This window comes from Rhinatrema bivittatum, chromosome 2 (genome assembly GCF_901001135.1).
Source record: "Rhinatrema bivittatum chromosome 2, aRhiBiv1.1, whole genome shotgun sequence".
Classification (NCBI taxonomy): Eukaryota; Metazoa; Chordata; class Amphibia; order Gymnophiona; family Rhinatrematidae; genus Rhinatrema; species Rhinatrema bivittatum.
In genome coordinates this window covers 682924417-682943268 of record NC_042616.1, presented here as the reverse complement: position 1 = coordinate 682943268, position 18852 = coordinate 682924417, and the positions used below count along the sequence as shown (strand labels likewise).

General features: G+C 44.9%; 1 protein-coding gene across 2 annotated transcripts in view; it reads left to right on the top strand.

Annotated features, from left to right (window-relative positions):
• Positions 1-1190: 1190 nt before the first annotated feature.
• The window catches only part of LOC115085471 (uncharacterized protein MG328 homolog), a 401953-nt gene continuing 384291 nt past the window's right edge, over positions 1191-18852 (top strand). For both annotated transcript variants that reach the window (XM_029591537.1, XM_029591536.1), the window contains exon 1: positions 1191-1282. In XM_029591537.1, coding sequence (XP_029447397.1) covers positions 1276-1282 — 7 coding nt within the window. In that variant the 5' untranslated portion in view covers positions 1191-1275. The remainder of the gene's footprint in view (positions 1283-18852) is intronic.

The following is an 18852-nucleotide window of genomic DNA, read 5'->3' as shown; positions in this document are numbered from 1 at the left end:
TGCAGTAATGGCCGCAGACTCTGAAGTGCATCGATGATTTTTCCCCTCTTTGCTGGCATAGATGCTGAAAGCGCAGAGTGCATTGAGGAAGCTTGTTGTTTGGTCTCAGTAGGCCCCTGGACTGACTCCACTGATCTTTGATGTGCTCCCGAGGATCTGCTTCTACTGTTTCAAGAGGAGGAAGAATGGAATTCTTTCGATTTGGACCTGCTTTCTCTTTTGGTCCTAAGGCTTGCCGTTTTAGCTGCTCTTGACTGTTGGGCTTTCGGTGACTTCTTACCACGCTCTTGGCAGTTTGTTTAGTTGTGGTCTGGTCCCAAATAGATGTCATAGTAGTCATGGCTGTCCATTATGGACATAATTTGTCCACAGGAGCAGTAATTGAAGCCACTGAAAAAACTGATACCCTTTTTTTGGTAATTTCCTTTTAGTCAGGTCGCGCTGAAAAGTGCTATTGAGGGTCACATAAGCTAGAAAATTATGAGAAGAAAAATTGTATAGAGAGACAGAGTAATCGTCAGTGCAAAGCACAGACAAAAAACAGACTGGGGAGACTCTGGGGCAACACCGGCAGAGGATTTCCTGCACCTGCTCAGTAGAGCTCAAAGCTCTACTAGCTTGGAGAGGCAGATCCGTTCGGTGCCGCCTGCCGATGTCACCGCAGATCATGGCAAATTCAGCCATTGCTTGTAAATGTTGGGGTGGAGTTGAGAATGATTTGCATGTCTCCCCCTCCACAGGTTATCGCTGCTCCTAGTTTGTTGATCCTTACGTCCACATATGCAAGTAGCTTAACACAGCAACCACAACGCTTTCTTTAAAAGCTCTAAATCTACCGACATTGCCTCACTCTTTCCCCCTCCCCCATTACCCGCCCTAACAGCCATATTTTGTATAAGAGGCAGTGGCAATTTAAGACAAAAGTGTTTTCGAAAGTAATAAGCAAGAGGGGAGATCACAAGAAGGGAGTGCAGTATAGAACAAGGGGGACGCGCCTCCCCAACGTATTTGCAAATGAAGGCTTCTGGTGCTACCACCAGCTAAAGGCCAGCTCTGACTGAGCTGGAAGCCTAACGGCTTAGACTTAGAGGAAAGTCCCGGGTCCAATAAAGAATGAATTCAAGGGAACTGTTTGAAAGCCCCGCCTCCGATCTGGCCCGCGCCAGCTTGGGAGACGCCGCAGCGGTCTAGTTTCCATAGTAACTTAGGACCAAGCGGTAAACAGGGGCTGAGCAAGGGAGGTGCCGCGGCGAAACCGATCCCCGAGCGCTCCTGATGGCCGGTGAGTGGGGTCCAGCTCCAAGGAGAAAAGGGTGGGGGGTACCTAGAAGTAGCGCCTGGACCGCGATTCACGAGCTTCGACCGTCGCCTCCAGAAAAATTGCGTTTCTGCGCTTGAAGTTTTCGGATGACAATTTGCGCCCGTAGTGGGGGTGGAAGGCGGTGTTGAGACAATTTTACAACTGCCGTGACTGCTAGGGTAGCCGCGCTCTGGGCGAATCCTCTTGGCACCCCCTCACCGCCGTCACTCCCACTCTTTTGAGTGCCGAGACTCAAAAGCCGTTGCCGTCCGCCGATTGGCGCGGGGTCAGAGTCCGCCGCTGAAGCTGAGCCGTTGTACGGCTCCCTTGACGGGGAGGAACAGTTGAGGCGCTCTGCTCGGATGGGAACGCTCATCTTTTGGCGGTATCTGCGTTCTAGCGGCGACTGCGCCCGCTGGTGCCTTGTCGTCACGGGAACCCATCGCAAGGGGAAAAAAAAAAAAGGTACTTGCCCCACGACAAGAGAACAATCCTTTGCAGGAAGCCCGAATCCAAATATAGAAAAGGGTGTAACTTTGAGCTACTCAACTTGCTTCCAACAAAACGATGGCATTTTTTAATTTTACTTTTTTTGGGGTGAACGCCTTGGGTTTTTTTTTTTTTTTCCTTGCTCTGGATAGCCGGGAAATAGGAAAGCCTCATAGTCCGTTGTTAGTTATGTGCAAACATAGCCTCTGATATAATAAAATATGTTAGCCTATAGACTGTAACACATAATTCATACATTTTTGTGCATAAAGCTATACTAATGTACTAAAGAGTTTTATGCACCAATACTTTTACACAACTCTATGAAAATGTGCACATAGTATGCACACCTTTCTTCCTTGTGCTGATAGCTTTATAACCAAATACACTCAGTACTTCTAAAACATTTAGTATAACAATGAGGAAACATAGAAGAAATGGATTCATGAGTAACCGCACAAATTGTTTGAAACTGGCACAGCTGTAATGAGTTTCTCTGGAGTGTTTTAGTTGAATTTATAATGAAGCTAGAATTGGTAAGAAGCAATGCTTTTCTCTGGGTTTGTGATAGAGAAAAACAGAAGGTAATGCTAGCTTAGCTGAGAACCTTTCTCAAGTAGAAGTCCACCCTGAGAAACAACCGTCCCAGGAAGCTTTGGATCTAAAGAACCAATTGGAAAGGGAGAAACACGGCCGATTCAATAAAGTGCAACCTCAGCAAAATCTTCAGCAACTTCAGCAAAATCGCCCAGAAGAAGCAGGATAAAAACGCTCATATTAAGAGCCCTTTGCTATTGTGGGCATGTTGTAGTTCATTGAAAAAGAATGCTTAAAGCCACAGCTGTAGACCAAAGATTTTTATTAAATGCTATAAAATAATATAAATCTTAGATATTAAATATTAAGGTACCTTTTGGAGGGGCAGGGTGCCTCAAATGATTTTACTAATAGCAAAGCATTATATAGAATTTACAGTTGTATATTTTCAACCCCTAAACTAGGTTACATAATTGTCAAATTTTCTAGGAATGGCTTTCTGTTATAAACAAATACACTGAATGGCCATATGGCAATTTAATTCTGGTCTCACATGTAAATGTTGTCTTGGAATTTGCAAGCATTAGCAAACTTATGTTTGTTCTTCACATATTTTCTATAATCTTAGATGGAATGTCAATTGGCCTTGGCCTTGTCCTTGTTCTAGTTCTAGACATGTTTCTATAATTTTAGATAGAATGTAAACTGACCTCATCCTTGTTTTTTGATGGAATGTCAACCACATATCAGTTCAAAATGTTCTACAACCTTGTAACTCAGGATCTTTATCTAGCTTATAGCGTCTGTCTATATGAATAATTACAAGGTTGTAACACAAATGTCATGTTACAATGTTATACTTGTTAGCAGTTATAAAGGCTACTTATGAAAAATAAAAAACTTAGGAGAAATACAAGGGCTTGCGCCCCGTGTGCGAGCCTGCGCCGAGCACTGGGAGAGAATAGGAATAATGATTTCTTGAGTGACATGTCAAAAACTGTTTCACTGAGACTAAGGGCCTGTAAGCACCTACATCAGGCGTCCAATGCATTTAAGCGCTAGGAACGCCCGATTCTCCCCTAGTGTGTTCTTTTTTACGCAGCCTCTCAATTAAATTCTGCATCGGACGCCCAGCGGATGTGGCTGCATGCACATTAGAAAAACAGACACTCAATACGAGCGCCCGTTTTCAACATGCATCTTATTACATCGGCCCCCGAGTGAGGAAATGCAAAACAGGTAATGTCCACTCAGGAAGTACAGAACAATCATAGTCCAGCTCTACTGATGTATTAGAATAAAGGTTGCATGTTCTGCAGAGAAGTTAAACAAGATAATCATTGAACAGAGTGGCAGTGCAGCAGGAGAACATATAAAATAAATTGTGTATAATAGAGCAAGACTAGTGCTCCTTCTTGCACATCCCATGTTAAAAGCATTAGCTATTATTCCCTAAAGCAGAGAGGTGTGTAGGCTTTACTCATATTTTCTTAATGCTGGAAATTTAATTCCTGGTAAGAGCTGGAGTAAAGTTTCTGAACTGGCCTGATCAGTCAGCCTAGGGTCAGTTAGGAACCCTATCTGTCTTCCACTCTTCTCCCCAACTTCCCCTGTTCTGACATGCTTCCCTCCCCATTCATGTTGCTATGTTCTCTCTCCATTTTATCTCCTCATATCTTCCCTTCCCCCCATTCCTGCTGACAAGCCTCTCTTCACTGTTATTGCTGCTTTGTTCATCAAGAGGATTTATGTACTGTTTTTGTTTCCCCTCACAAACTAGTACAGACCTTCATTTTCCACTCAAAAACTTTTAAGAACTTTTAAAAACAAATCAGTTTTTTAAAAGCCTCCCTCCAGCATAATGCAGGAGGAATCTGTTTCTTCTGATCATTGGAGAAAATTTACATCGGCTACTATACTATATAGACTTGGAGAGTAATGGAGCCCCAACTGTCCTTGGAAGACTCGGATCAGCTGCTACACAGTACACGTCCCAAAGTCCTACATTTACTTCTTCTAAAGCAGGAAATTCATCTCCCTCCTTGTTTGGATTCTGCGCCCTTCCAGGATCTCATGGGAGGCGCATTGTTATCACCTTTCCAGAGTCCGACTCCACTCGAACACGATTGGGCAAAGGCGATCAGCACAGGGTTGAGTGAGGAAGAGATGCCACCTGATTGGCTTCATGAAGAGCTGCTGAGACAGATGTCTGGAAGCTTGTACATGCAGGATTGGGTGAGCTGTTAGCTGTGCCCGTTTGGAGGGGCTTATAAATTTTGAACTTGTGTGGCTGAAAAGAACCATTGGCCATCTCCATTATGTTCTCTCATCTTGGATGTGATGCTGTGTCAGCAGGCTGAATATAATGCAGTGTCCAGGTCAGGGTGAAAAGAAGGTGCCAATAGCCAGTTTTATCCCATGGACTGTTGTTTGCCCATCCCTGTCCTAACTCATGTTGTACTCTTTGCTTTTAGGGACATAGCTTGTTTGTGCAGAGCTCATATTTTGTACACAAATTACAGAAACCACAGTTCATGCTCCTAAATGTGTGCATTATCATAACTTGTGCATATTTTGTTCTCCTAAATCATGGTTTGTGCACAAAAAAAAATCATATTTTATATGCATAAACCATAGCTTGTGCACATTAAATGTGATTTATGGGTACTATTCAATTTTTTTCACGCATTTTTAGATGTATATGCTTTTTAAATCTTGATGTATTTGCATACCATTAGCTTACTGCATTGGGTTTTACATTTTTTTTTAGTACAAGTCAAGAAAATGTGTGCTGGCAATCAGCACACATTTTGTATTCATATTTTATTACATCAGGGCCATAGCTTGTTTTGCCACAACAACCCCATGTTAAGAGACTGTTGCGTCCGTCGGTCTCAGACGGCTTCAACCTCTGTGCCTCACCTTTCTTCCTCCTCTCTCCTCAAGCCTTGGGCAGATGACTGCTGCCGCGTCTTCATGCCGCTCTCTCCGGCGTTCCCGGAACGGCAACGGCGACAGTGTTCGCCATGTTTCTCCTGAGGGCCTCCTAGGGTGCGCGTGTGCACGCCACCCATGTCTTTATCCACGTCATGGCGGGAACCTCGGGGGCGTCCCCTCCGAGTGACATCATGCCATCCAGGTATTTAGCTTGCCCTTCGTTTGCTAACAAACTGAGTTAGCAAGGATCGTGAATGGATTGGAACGCCTCCGGTCTAAGCTTTGCTGCCGCTGGAAGCTCTCTCTGCACTTCAGGGTCTTTCATCTCTAACCTGGGTACCCGCTCCTCGGGGGCCCTTGAGCTTTCTTTCAGGTGCCGATCTGGGATACCAGGTACTCGCTTCTCGAGGGCCTGCCTTGGTGCCAGTAATTCAACTACTTCTGCCTGTCAGGATCTCCATCAGTACAGCTATCTACTTCAGTGAGTAATCTAAACAGTCTGTCTCACCTACAGCTCAGCGCTGGGAGTCTGCATCCAAGGCTTACTCTACTACCTCGCGCTGCCTACCATCTATTCAAGTGTGGGACTGATCGCCTCTGCTGAGGACCCCTGGACTGCTTCTATTGGATTACCTCACTACTGCCACCCCCTGGCCAGTATCTCCAAGCTGTATAATAAATACAAATCCTCTGTGTCTGTGTGTATAGAGCAGAGCTTTCCAAAGTGTGTGTCGCGACACTTTACTGTGTCGCCTGAGGTGTGCCGGTGTGTTGCGCAAGCCCGGTGCACGTGACACACCGGCAAGTGGGAGCCAATGCAGCCGCCGGTGGAGTTCATCCCACTGGCGGCTGAGCAGTAAAGAATCGCTGTGCTGTGTGCCGCAGACACACAGCAGGAAGATCGGCATGGCCGTGGTGAGTTCACGTCACCACGGCCCGAAGAAAAAGGGCACGTCTAAACGTGCAGGTGCTCCTCCTCCTTCCTGCCCATGCGGCCCCGGAAGAAAAATGTTGCCGGAGCCACACGGGCAGAAAGGGGGAGGAGCAGAAGAGGAGCAGCGTCGTTACAGCGTGCAAGAAGAGGAGGAGGCGGCCCGGTAGCAGGGTCCCCACTGCGGATCGGCCGAGAAGATCAGGGCCGCTGCAGAGCCCATCCTGCAGCGACCCGTGAAGAGGAGGCCCAGAGGTAAGAGAGAGGCTGAGGGCCCGTAGAGTGCGTCTGTGAGCTGAGTTGAGCGATTGTGTGCGTCTGTGAGCTGAGTTGAGCGATTGTGTGCGTGAATGAGGTGAGTTGAGCGATTGTGTGTGTGTATGAGGTGAGTTGAGAGATTGTGTGTGGGAGTGAGGACCTGAATGTTTGCAGAGACAGCATGTGAGAGAGCCTGTGTGTGTGAGAGAGAGAGACAGCATGTGACAGTGAGAGCCTGTGTGTATGAGTGATTGTATGAGAGAGAGCATGTGACAGTGAGAGTCTGTGCTTGAGCAAGACAGCATGTGGGAGTGAGAGAGAGCCTGGGTGTGTGAGAGTCAGACAGCATGTGCAAGAGAGAGACTTGTATGAATGATTGTATGAGAGAGAGCCTGTGAGTGTGTGAGAGAGAGAAAGCATGTGAGAATGAGAACCTGACTGAATGTTTGAGGGAAGAAGATAGATGGAGAGAAAAGAAATAGAAAAAAAGACAATATGAAAGGAATTGGCAAAAAAATAAGAAAGGGGAGGTGGAACAAAAAAGCCTGTGACCAACCGATTAGAAAACTAAGATCAGACAGCAAAGGTAAAAAAAAAGAAATAAATTACTTTTTACTGATTGGCACATGTAATCTTTGGTAATGTGCAAGAGTAGCACTTTCTCTATGCTGATTTCACAATGTACGAGATCAACATGGAGGAAGTGGAAACCCACGGGGCCTGCACAGAGGAGGCAGCAGAATGGGCTTCAGTGCCAATAGCAGCAATCAGCGCCTCCTCAATAGCCATGCGGCAGCAGTGACAGTGGCAGCAGAGGAATGAGAGAGGCTCCGAGGTTGCTGGCAAAAGAAAGAGAGGGGGTTTGCCTTTAGTGTGTGCCTGCCTGAGGGTGTGTCTGTGTATGAGAATGTATGGGTGTCTTCCTGGGGTTTGTATGTGTGAGAATAGGTGCCGGCCTGTGTGTGGTGTATGTGTGTGTGTGTGTGTGAGAATGAATTGGTGCCTGCCTGGGGGTCTGTGTGTGTGAGAATGAATGTGTGCAAGCCTGAGGGAGTGGTGTGAAATTGAATGGAAGCCTGCCTGGGGATCAGTTTCAGTGTGTGAGAATGACTGGGAGCTTGCCTGGGTGTGTGTGTTTGTGTGTATGTGAGGGAGCCAGAGTATGTATGAGAAAATCCAGGGGAGTAAGAGTTTGTGTGGGGGTGTGTGTGTGGAGGGAGAGAGAGTGTCTTAGAGCTTGAGAATGTGTCAGTGTCTGTGAGAGCGAGAGGTTATGGTGGGTATAAGAGCATGAATGTGTATGTATGTGACAGTATATGTGTGAGAGAGAATGGAAATGTGAGTATGTGTGAGAGAGAGAGGATAACCTCCTAATCCTTGACAATATCAGGGTGACTGGAAATCAAGAGCTCCCACGTATGGACAGCAGGGGCTTTTTAAAATCCTTATTAGTTTTAATTATTGGGTGTTATTTGATATATGTGCTGTTTTGAAATATTTTATTGGTGTTTAGGAAATTGTAAAAAATGTATATGATTTTAATGAATAGAAATTCTATTTATCAGTAGTTTTAAAATATTCTTTTATTAGTATGTTTTACTATTATAACTGATGCTTTATGTTTCTTGATTTTATTTGTTTTATGAGGAATGGTGGTTCTGTTTTTCCATTATTAATACACAGAGTCTGGCTTCTTGGGGTTTCCATTTCAGGTTTTGTCTAATTTGTGCTCCTTTATTTTGTATTCTGTATTTGGTGAGGGTCTGTCTCTGCTCTGTGTGTGTGACCATGATGAGAAATTCACTAGCATAGGGATCTATAGCAATCGGGTTTGTTTTGTTTCCTCAGTAGGTGGTGTATTGGTATTCTAGGACCCAGTATAATATTTACCCTTGCTTTTTCACAGGTAGGGTTATTGTTGTTTGAGTCCTTGGTGTTATTACTGTTATGTTATGATGGGATTGCAGTATAGATTTTGAGTGTCTTTTTTTTTTGCGAGGTTTTATTTTCGTTCACAATGTGCCTGGCAGTGGAAGGTGTTTGTGCTGCTGTTACTGTGAGGTGACACCAGAATTTGAAAACATCTTTAGTATGATGAGCTGTAAGGGAAACATTCAAGCTCCATTGTTTGGGGGAATTTCAGTGGATGCACAGAGTTACAGAACTGGAGGTGCAGGATTTATATTGACATTCTGTCCCTTCCTATAAATTCCAGTCTTCACTCTCATAGCCATATAGAATTAGTTGAATGAGGCTATCAAATAATTTTATAGTGTGAAACTGGCCAGCTTTTTAAAATTATGCAGAAGACCCTTTGGACTTTCTTATTAACACCAAATATTCAAAAGCTGTGCTCATCCCATCAAGCTCATATATCTCATTAAAGAGGTAAATTGAATAACACAATAACTTTGTTTTATTATTGTTACTCATAAATTATAACAATAACATTAATCTTGGGATATTATATATTTTTAATATAAATGAAAGATTTTCACAAGATAGGTTGTGTCGTGAAACATTTTATTATGTATATATTTAAGGAAACATACATAAATTGTCGAAATACATTTTGTTCGTTTAACCTTTAACCTCTGGTTTGCTAGTAGACTGAATTACTGTGTCCCGAAATTATGTTTGTCTAAAAAGTGTGTCACCAACATGAAAAGTTTGGAAAGCTCTGGTATAGAGTCTAGCCTAGTACTGCGGTTCCTCATGGGACTCCTCCCCGTGGGAGTGGCCATCGCCGCAGTACCCAAGAATCCACTCCAGCACCTCAAAACCATAACAGAGTCAATCTGTGTTCCTGGCAAAATTTTCAGTTTGGACCTTATTTTGCAATTAATTCACCCTGTTTTGTTTTTTCTGGGACTGGACAGATGACTGCAATATTTCAACTTTGAGTGTTAGATCCTGTTTTACTTATGTTATTCGTATTTTATATGCTCTTTTGGTTGCATTTGTTTATGACATGTTTTGAAATAATATACAGGCCCTTGGTGAGGCCTCACCTGGTGTACTGTGTTCAGTTTTGGAGCCCGTTGATAAAAAAAAAGGATAGAGAGAGGTCGGAGTTGGATCCAGAGAAGGGCGACCAAAATAGTGACTTCAGTGCCAGGAAAAATAGTGGAAAGTGTTCTAAACATCAAAATCACAGAACATATAGAAAGACCTGGTTTAATGGAATAAAGTCAGCATGGCTTTACCCAAGGCAAGTCTTGCCTCACAAATCTTCACTTTTTTGAAGGAGTTAACATGTGGATAAAGGTGAACCAGTAGATGTGTAGTGTACTTGGATTTTCAGAAGGCGTTTGACAAAGTTCCTCATGAGAGGCTTCTAGAAAAAGTAAAAAGTCATGGGATAGGTGGCGATGTCCTTTCGTGGATGACAAACTGGCTAAAAGACAGTAAACAGAGAGTAGGACAATTTTGTCCAATAAATGGACAATTTTCTCAGTGGAAGGGAGTGGGCAGTGGAGTGCCCCAGGGATCTGTATTGGGACCCTTACTTTTCAATATATTTATAAATGATCTGGAAAGAAATACGACAAGTGAGGTAATCAAATTTGCAGATGATACAAAATTGTTCAGAGTAGTTAAATCACAAGCAGATTGTGATAAATTGCAGGAAGACCTTGTGAGACTGGAAAATTGGGCATCAAAATGGCAGATGAAATTTAATATGGATAAGTGCAAGGTGATGCATATAGGGAAAAATAACCCATGCCATAGTTACACAATGTTAGGTTCCATATTAGGTGCTACTACCCAAGAAAGAAATCTAGGCGTCATAGTGGATAACACATTGAGATCGTCAGTTCAGTGTGCTGCGGAGGTCAAAAAAGCAAACTGAATGTTGGGAATTATTAGAAAGGGAATGGTAAATAAAACAGAAAATGTCATAATGCCTCTGTATCGCTCCATGGTAAGACCGCACCTTGAATACTGTGTACAATTCTGGTCGCCGCATCTCAAAAAAGATATAATTGCGATGGAGAAGGAACAGAGAAGGGCTACCAAAATGATAAGGGGAATGGAACAGCTCCCCTATGAGGAAAGACTAAAGAGGTTAGGACTTTTCAGCTTGGAGAAGAGAATGCTGAGGGGGGATATGATAGAGGTGTTTAAAATCATGAGAGGTCTAGAACGGGTAGATGTGAATCGGTTAATAACGCATTCGGATAATAGAAAGATTAGGGTGCACTCCATGAAGTTAGCATGTAGCACATTTAAAACTAATCGGAGAAAGTTCTTTTTCACTCAGCGCACAATTAAACTCTGGAATTTGTTCCCAGAGGATGTGTTTAGTGCAGTTAGTATAATTGTGTTTAAAAAAGGATTGGATAGAAGGAGACCACGTGACCTGATGAGCCGGTAAGCTGTGTGCAGACCGTGCTCCTGGCTCCCCCATCGCCCCGCAGCGATTTCAGGCATCGAATTGAGGAACAAAGTGGCGTCCCCACCAGACCAGGGCACGCAGAAGACGATTCCAGCCTTCTTTGGTACCGGCGAGATCGCCATGTCCGCGAAACCGCAACGGAAAGACAAGCTCCCTACCCGGCAGAGTGAAGCCAAAATGGCCGCCGGACCCCCGAGCCCTGGAGCCCCGCAGGGAACGGCGGATATTGTGGGTGAGGTAACCGGGGCAGTGGTCAAGGCATTGGAACCGAGGTTTAGTGACTTGGTGCAAAAAATTAATTTGGGAAATGAAACTCTCTTAGAGATTAAACAGCAAGTGGTCGATACTCAGCAACGTATCGCTGATGTAGAAGCAGAGACGCAGAGTTTATTGCAGTCTCAAAGCACCCTGACTAAGAAAATCTCCGATTTAGAAAATAAAGTTGAAGATCTGGAAAACAGATCAAGGAGGAATAATTTGAGATTTGTGGGGTTTCCTGACTCCGTGGCAGACAGGGACCTCACGCACGTGGTAGAATCATGGCTGCCAGAAGCTCTTAATTTGCCTCTCCTTGTCGGCAAACTGATTGTTGAAAGAGCACACAGATTGGGGATAAAAAAGCCGGATGCCCCCAAACCCAGAGTGGTAATCGCACGTTTGTTGAATTTCAGTCAGAAGTCAGATATCCTGCAAGCATTTCGCAAATGTGACTCCCTGCTGTTTGAGAATCATAAAATCTTGATCTTTCAGGACTATTCTGCGGCTTTGTCTGCTAAGCGCAGAGAATTTTCACCTATTTGTGCTGACTTATTCAAAAGGAAGCTAAAATTTAATTTGCAATATCCTGCTAAGCTTCGTATGGAACATAATGGAATCTTAGTTTTGCTTCTGTGGAGGAGGTGAAGCAATTTATGCATGACAAACGACCTCAGATGAAACGCTCTGCTATAATGCAGCTGTCTAGCCGTGCTGGTAATGGGCCGAGTTAAAGCCTATTCTAACTCAATGAGCTCTGGTTGGGGAATGTTCTGTTTTTAGCACCCATGTTAAGGGCAATGTTGGTTTGTTTATCTTTCAAAGTCTCTCATGTTCGTGGTTAAGACACAGCGTATTCTTATGCTGATCTTGGTTGGTGGGGGAGCTGGAGAAAGGTGGATCAAGTGGTCTCGCGCCTCCTTTAATGGAGGTTCAGAATTTGGTTTCTACGAAGGGGGGGGGGGGGAAACTGGGGGGGGGGAGGGTGGGGTGGGAATGCTCGCCATGAACCTTAAGGTTTCTGAACTGGTACAACATGCAGGGGCATAGACATAATTGTGCCTGGAATATGTATGTGGAGACTTTCTGGACTAGGAGGCTTGCTCAGGAGTCATCTCTAGGCTGGGAGAGATGGCTCCGTGGGTGTATACAAGATTATCTAACCATATGGGGTGCTCGATTTTTCCCTAAAGAGTATGGCTGAAGCACTACGCTGCGTTTCTTGGAATGTAGCCGGTCTTGGGTCCCCCATTAAGCGGGCTAAAGTGCTTCAATCCCTGAGACGTCATAAGGCGCACATTGCATTATTGCAAGAAACCCACCTTACAGAAGGTGAAAGTCGCAAACTAACTCGAGACTGGGTGGCGCAGGTATTTTACTCTCCTGCTGCGGGTCGCAAAGGTGGTGTTGCAATTCTTATTGGTAAAAATGTGGTGTTTGAAGAGGCTCAGAGTTATTCGGATGCGGAGGGCCGATATGTGTTAGTCACTGGGAAACTATTTGGGACGTTTGTTACCTTGTGCAGTGTTTATGGCCCCAATGTTTATAGGCATGATTTTTTTCAGGACCTGATACACTTCATTTCTATACATCAAAAAGGTTTACTTTTCATAGCAGGGGACTTTAATCAGGTGCTGGATGGCTCCTTAGATAGATCCCCTAAAGGCACTGGGCCACGGCAGCGACAGGATAGAGGGTTACCCTACTTTTGCCAACAGATGCAGCTGGTAGACCCCTGGAGGCTGTTACATCCGGATTTGCGCAACTATACCCACATAGCACGAGCGCATTCTACGATGTCTAGACTAGACTATATATTGGTGTCTCCCCAATGTTTAATGCGCTCAAGAAGGCTGAAATTGGTCCGGAGGAATGCTCTGATCATACCATGATTTGGGTAGAAGTCCAGCTTGGGGGCCCTAAGCCTGATCAGCCAAGGTGGCGTTTCCCGGCCTACTTGTCAGAGGATGTGGGCTTCCGTTCTTTCCTTCAGGACAAGTGGCGAGAGTATGCCCTTCACAATGCTCAACACAGGGAAAACCCGGCGCTATTTTGGGAGGCGGGGAAAGCGACTATAAGGGGTGAGATTATAGCTTATGTCATACGACAGAGGAGGCTTGCCAATAAACAACTTATAGACTTGGGAAATGAGGTTGCCAGGGCTAGGAGGCACCTTACTAATCGTCCTACCCCTCAAGCTAAACGTGATTACCGGGACCTTCTTTACACGTTAAACTGTTATATACATCAGAGGACACAAAGAGATTTATTACACCAGGCGCATAAGCTATATAGGTTTGGGAACAAAATGGGGAAGCTGCTGGCAAATCAAGTTAGAGCCCAACGGGGAATGACCTTTATACCTAGGTTAAAAGATACCTCAGGCGCCAGCCATACCACAGGAACCAAAATCTGTGCAATTCTTCGGGCTTTCTACGAGGGATTGTATACCAATGACACCCCTTCGCAGGCACATAGGGCTGAAGCTAGTTTCTTCCATGGTTTAACGCTTCCCAAAATTAGTACAGCGCAATTGGAGGCTATCAATACCCCCATTACCAAACAGGAAATTTGGGACAACATAGGGGACAGCAAAGCACATAAAGCCCCAGGCCCGGATGGGCTCAATGCTGATTTTTACAAATTGTTAAAGGTGGAAATTGGGGAACCCTTACAAGCTTATTTTACTGGTATACCCAAGGATGGTTTCACTAAGGAGGCCACAATGGCGTATATTACGGTCCTTCCCAAAGGTGGCAAAGACCCCCTCAATCCGGCCTCATACCGGCCAATCTCCCTGTTAAATTTTGATGTAAAACTATTTGCCCGGGTATTGGCTAACAGGATCAACAAGGTGTTACCGGAATTGATTTCCCTTGGCCAGGTGGGATTTGTGAAGGGGCGGAAAGCCAGTAGACACCTTCTTAGCCTGTGGATGGCAATGACGCACTGCCTGAAGCATCGCATTCCGGCTTTAGCGGTGGGATTCGACGCCGAAAAGGCGTTCGATCGGGTGGCGTGGGAATATCTATTTTCTGTCTTACAGAAATATGGTTTTCAGGGAAATATTCTCAGTAGCATTGCAGCTCTCTATCGACACCCCCAGTCCATGATAGTGGCTAATGGCCTATTGTCAGCGCCGTTTGAGCTATGTAGAGGAGTACGGCAGGGATGCCCCCTATCCCCTTTATTGTACATATTATCTCTGGACCCCTTATTGAGGATGATCCAAGGTGATTTAGGGGTGGAGGGCTTGCAATTGAGGGGGTCCCAATTTAAGATTGCTGCATTCGCAGATGATGTTCTGATATTTGTTGTAAACCCAGTTGCTTCACTTCCCAGAGTCCTGGATCTTCAAGCACAATTTGGGGTTTTTTCAGGATTAAAAATTAACAGGGATAAATCCGAGGCTATAGACGTATTGGGCTCCGTGAAGGGACTCTGGCCTGGAGTTTTCCCACTACGCTGGGTAACCTCCGAGATGAAATATCTGGGTATCCGAATACCAGTGAATGTTCATAATTTATATGATGCGAATATTATGCCATTGTTGAAATCACGAAACAGAAACTGTTGGACTGGATGAACCTGCCTCTGTCCATCTCGGGGCGGATACAGTTGTTTAAAATGATAGAGCTGCCCAAATGGCTGTATATTATGCAAATGCTACCGGTGTGGATCCGAAAGCGTCATATCCAGGAACTGAATGCTGCCCTTCGGAATTTTATTTGGCACAATAAGAAGGATTGTGCCTGACTACGCTTATGCGCCCTCAGCGGGAGGGGGGTCTTGCGTGTCCCAATATTCATATGTACAATATGGCCATATTGCTATGTCACCTGCAGGATTGGCTACGGGGCACTAGTCTTTTCATTCCTCGGGATCTACTTCGAGACTGGTGTCACCCACTCGATATCTGCAATCTTCTCATTGCCCCCAATTCAGCGCTACCTGAACAAGTGCGGGACTTCCCTTATATTGGGGCGTGTAGGATGGCCTGGAAAAAACTGTGCACTCAGCTTTCTCTCCCCTGGAGGACGTTGTGTTTGGCTTCCATATGGGGTCTTCCTCAATTCCCTTCCAGCTGGGACCCATCAATTCTTCATCAGTGGACTGAGTTAGGTCTCACTCATATAGACCAGCTCCTAAATCCCACCGGTACCGGATTAATGCCTTTTACCGAATTACAGGCACTTTATGGGATTCCAAAGAACCACTTTTACGTGTACCTACAGATCCGACACTTTATTACCACCTGGGACAGGGAAACGAAGACAGGGGCTTCGGGGGCTTCGGGAGAGCGTTTGGAAATGTTTTTCCCAATCACTCCTCAACGGACGTCTTGTGCTACTAAGATCCAGAAGCTTGCCTCCTTGAATGCAGCTACACACTTGCAAAAACTGACGGACAGTTGGAATGGGGATTTGCAAAGTCAGATCTCTCTGAAACAACTGTACACTTACGAGAGGTCCAATTTAAACTGCTCCACAGAATTTATATTACGCCGGATAAAGCCTGCCGTTGGAAGATGTCTACATCAGCCGCGTGTTTCAAGTGTGGATATGAGGGGGCAAATCTCTGGCATAATTTTTGGGACTGCAGCTTTATCAGTTTCTTTTGGAGGAAGGTGTTAGCATATATGGGGAGACTACGAGACTGTGTTATTCCACAAGACCCACAACTTTGCCTACTCCATATATCGACTGACCCCAAGCTGGGAACCAACACTAGTGCAATGGGCCGTTTCATGCGCAAAGGCTTTCTGTTAGTCAAGCAGACCATCCTGTCGCACTGGATGGATAAGGACTCGCCCACTCTCACCCAGTGGCGTATTAAACTGCATCAGATGGTGATTTATGAACAGATAACAGCGAAGGCCACGTTGTCGGCTAACAAACAAGATCAGTTTCTGGAAATCTGGACTCCATACCTCAACACACTAAATCAGCGAGCACGGTTACATTACATTACACGGTTATATTACTTTCTCATTTTTCAATTTTCCTTTTGTACTCATTGTTCTGTATGGCATATATTGAGGTTATGATCTCCACTATGTTATATTCTGCTTTCCATTATCTAGAAGGAATGGTGTTCCACGGTATGGAAATGTGTACTCTTACCTGCCGATTGCCTATGCATGCAGTGAATAGATTGGTCAAGGGGGACATGGCGGGGGGTGGGGGGTATAAGCAGTTGGGGTTGGGATGCGGGGGGGATGGAGGGGGTCTGTGTATAATGTAAATTTACCATATGCTCTGCTCATCAGTTGTATTGAGAAAACTTTATAAATAAAGTTTACAAAAAAAAAAAAGGATTGGATAAGTTCTTGGAGGAGAAGTCCATTACCTGCTATTAATTAAGTTGACTTAGAAATTTGCCACTGCTATTACTAGAAATGGTAACATGGAATAGACTTATTTTTTGGGTACTTGCCAGGTTGTTATGGACTGGATTGGCCACTGTTGGAAACAGGATGCTGGGCTTGATGGACCCTTGGTCTGACCCAGTATGGCATGTTCTTATGTTCTGTATCAGAAGGCTTCGGAGAAGCTGGATGATTTAAATATGTATTTTCTTAGTGTTCAGACAGGTGGATCTAGAACCAGTGAGATATGCACTTCTGCCAGCAGATGGAGACAGAGTAAAGCTGACGTCATGGTATATATACCCCTGCACTGACATCAGCCTGCCATATTCTCTGTCTCCAGCAGATGGTGGACGTGCATCTCCCTTCTAGGGGATTGGGTTGAAGCTTAATGAAGGAGAATGAAGGATAGAATTTTATTGCCCTGCTCTCCTGTGGCGATACCTTATGGTCCCTTTTTCAGTCGAGATTTCCTGAGGTGATTTCAGTGGATTCTCCCTCAGATAAGTGCCTTTGTCCGGTAGCTGTTTTTTTTCCAATGTGGACTTAGCTGTAAAAAAAAAAATAAAAATAAACAGCTGAAAGGCAAGCATGTGTAGGAAGCCAAGCGCAGTGGTGAAGGTACATGCCCTCTTCCCCCCGCAGCCGGAGTCAGACTCCATTCTCAGCCGGGATGGGCTGAGCTCAGGTAAAGCCACTATTATGGAGGCTATTCAAGAATTGATTGATCTTGAATGGGGCGCTCTAGAAGCTAATTTTAAAGGGGGATGAACCTTGGATCCGGTTGAGAGGGAGCAGTTGTGTTTTCCGAAAGTGGATGCACTCATGTGTGCTGTCACCAAACGTCCAACTATTCCCATGGAAGGTGGAGTGGCATTGAAGGATACCCAAGATAGAAGACTTGAAGCCATAAGCAAGCTTTTGAAGCGATGGCAATACATTTGCAGATAGCTTTGTGTTGCTCCCTGGTGGCTCACTCTTACTTTACTCTTAAGAAGTCAACGAATCTGGTGTGAGTTCCAGGGCAGTGATGGAACCAACAGCCACCTTTTTGGCAGATGTGGGCTGCGACCTGATCCACACTTCAGCCAGAGGGGTGATTTCTGTAATAGCGGACAGATGTCAGCTATGGCTCAGGAATTGGTCAGCCAATACAATTTCAAAGTCTAGTATTACTAAAATGCCCTTTAAAGGATCACTCTTGTTTGGGAGTGAGTTGTAGAAAATGGCCAATAAGTGGGGTGAGGCCCAGATTCCTCAGATGCAGGAGGTCAAGAAGCAGACATCATGCTTTTTTGGCACATGAGTTCGTGCGAGGGGTTTCAGACGTTTTTGTTCCTATAGAGGAGCAGCTTTTCAGAGGACTTGGCCCTTGGGCAGGGCTCCATTCTTTAATCCAAGACAACCCAGAAGAGGTGCAGGCTCAGGTAGGGGGGTGTCCTCCGAGCTGCTCAATGAAGGCATGCCGACCCACCCCTGGGAACAGTGTAAGATTGGCCCTTTAAAAGAGTCTCTCTCTCTTTCCCTCTCTCTCTCTCTCTCTCTTTCTTGTGAGTAGGTGCTCTCTCCCTCTCTCTCTCATGAGTACGTGTATAAAGGCTCCAATACATATGTGTGGTAGAGATATTTTAAACGGTGTGCGTGTACTTGCAAGCACAATATAAATCGAGCATATTTTTGCTCGTGTGCCCAATACGCACGTTATGGGTGCATGCATGCTCCTTTTAAAATTTACTTGTATGTTTGGGCCCAGAGCTCAACCAGCCCAACTGCCCAGGATGTGGCAGGATGGCATCAAGGGCCCAAAGGCAGAGATCTGAAAAATAGCAGGACTTAGGTTCAAGGAAGACCCACAAAGCTCACGTCTTCTTCCTTAGCTAGAAGATCCGCCAGTAAATTACCTGGACTGGCCCCAACACAGGAAACATTCATGGAGTCTCTGAAAGGAACCAGAAACTCACACTGAGACTCTTTACCAACTCCGGCTAAAAAGCAAAAAAAACTAGATACAAAGCACCACTCCACCTCCAAAAGCTCTGCAAAGTCATTGGTAAGGGCTGATATATCGAAGAAAGAGATGCAGATGCTAAGTATGACACATTTAAAGCAAAAAATATGCCTGGCGCATTGGGGTGCATGGCGCACTGAAACTGAAGCTATCTTCTCATGACACTTCTATTTGACACACATCAGTGCACTCAACACATATTCCAAAGCAGGTGCATGATACACCCGCAAAATCCTCATCAGAATCTTTAGGAAAAGGAAGGCACTGATAACAAGTTCTACAGCATAAGATCTACAATTTTGGATGAAGGTCCTACTTTTCATTCCAATCTCCCAGATCAACAACTTCAAAGTGATCTGAGAAGCAACTA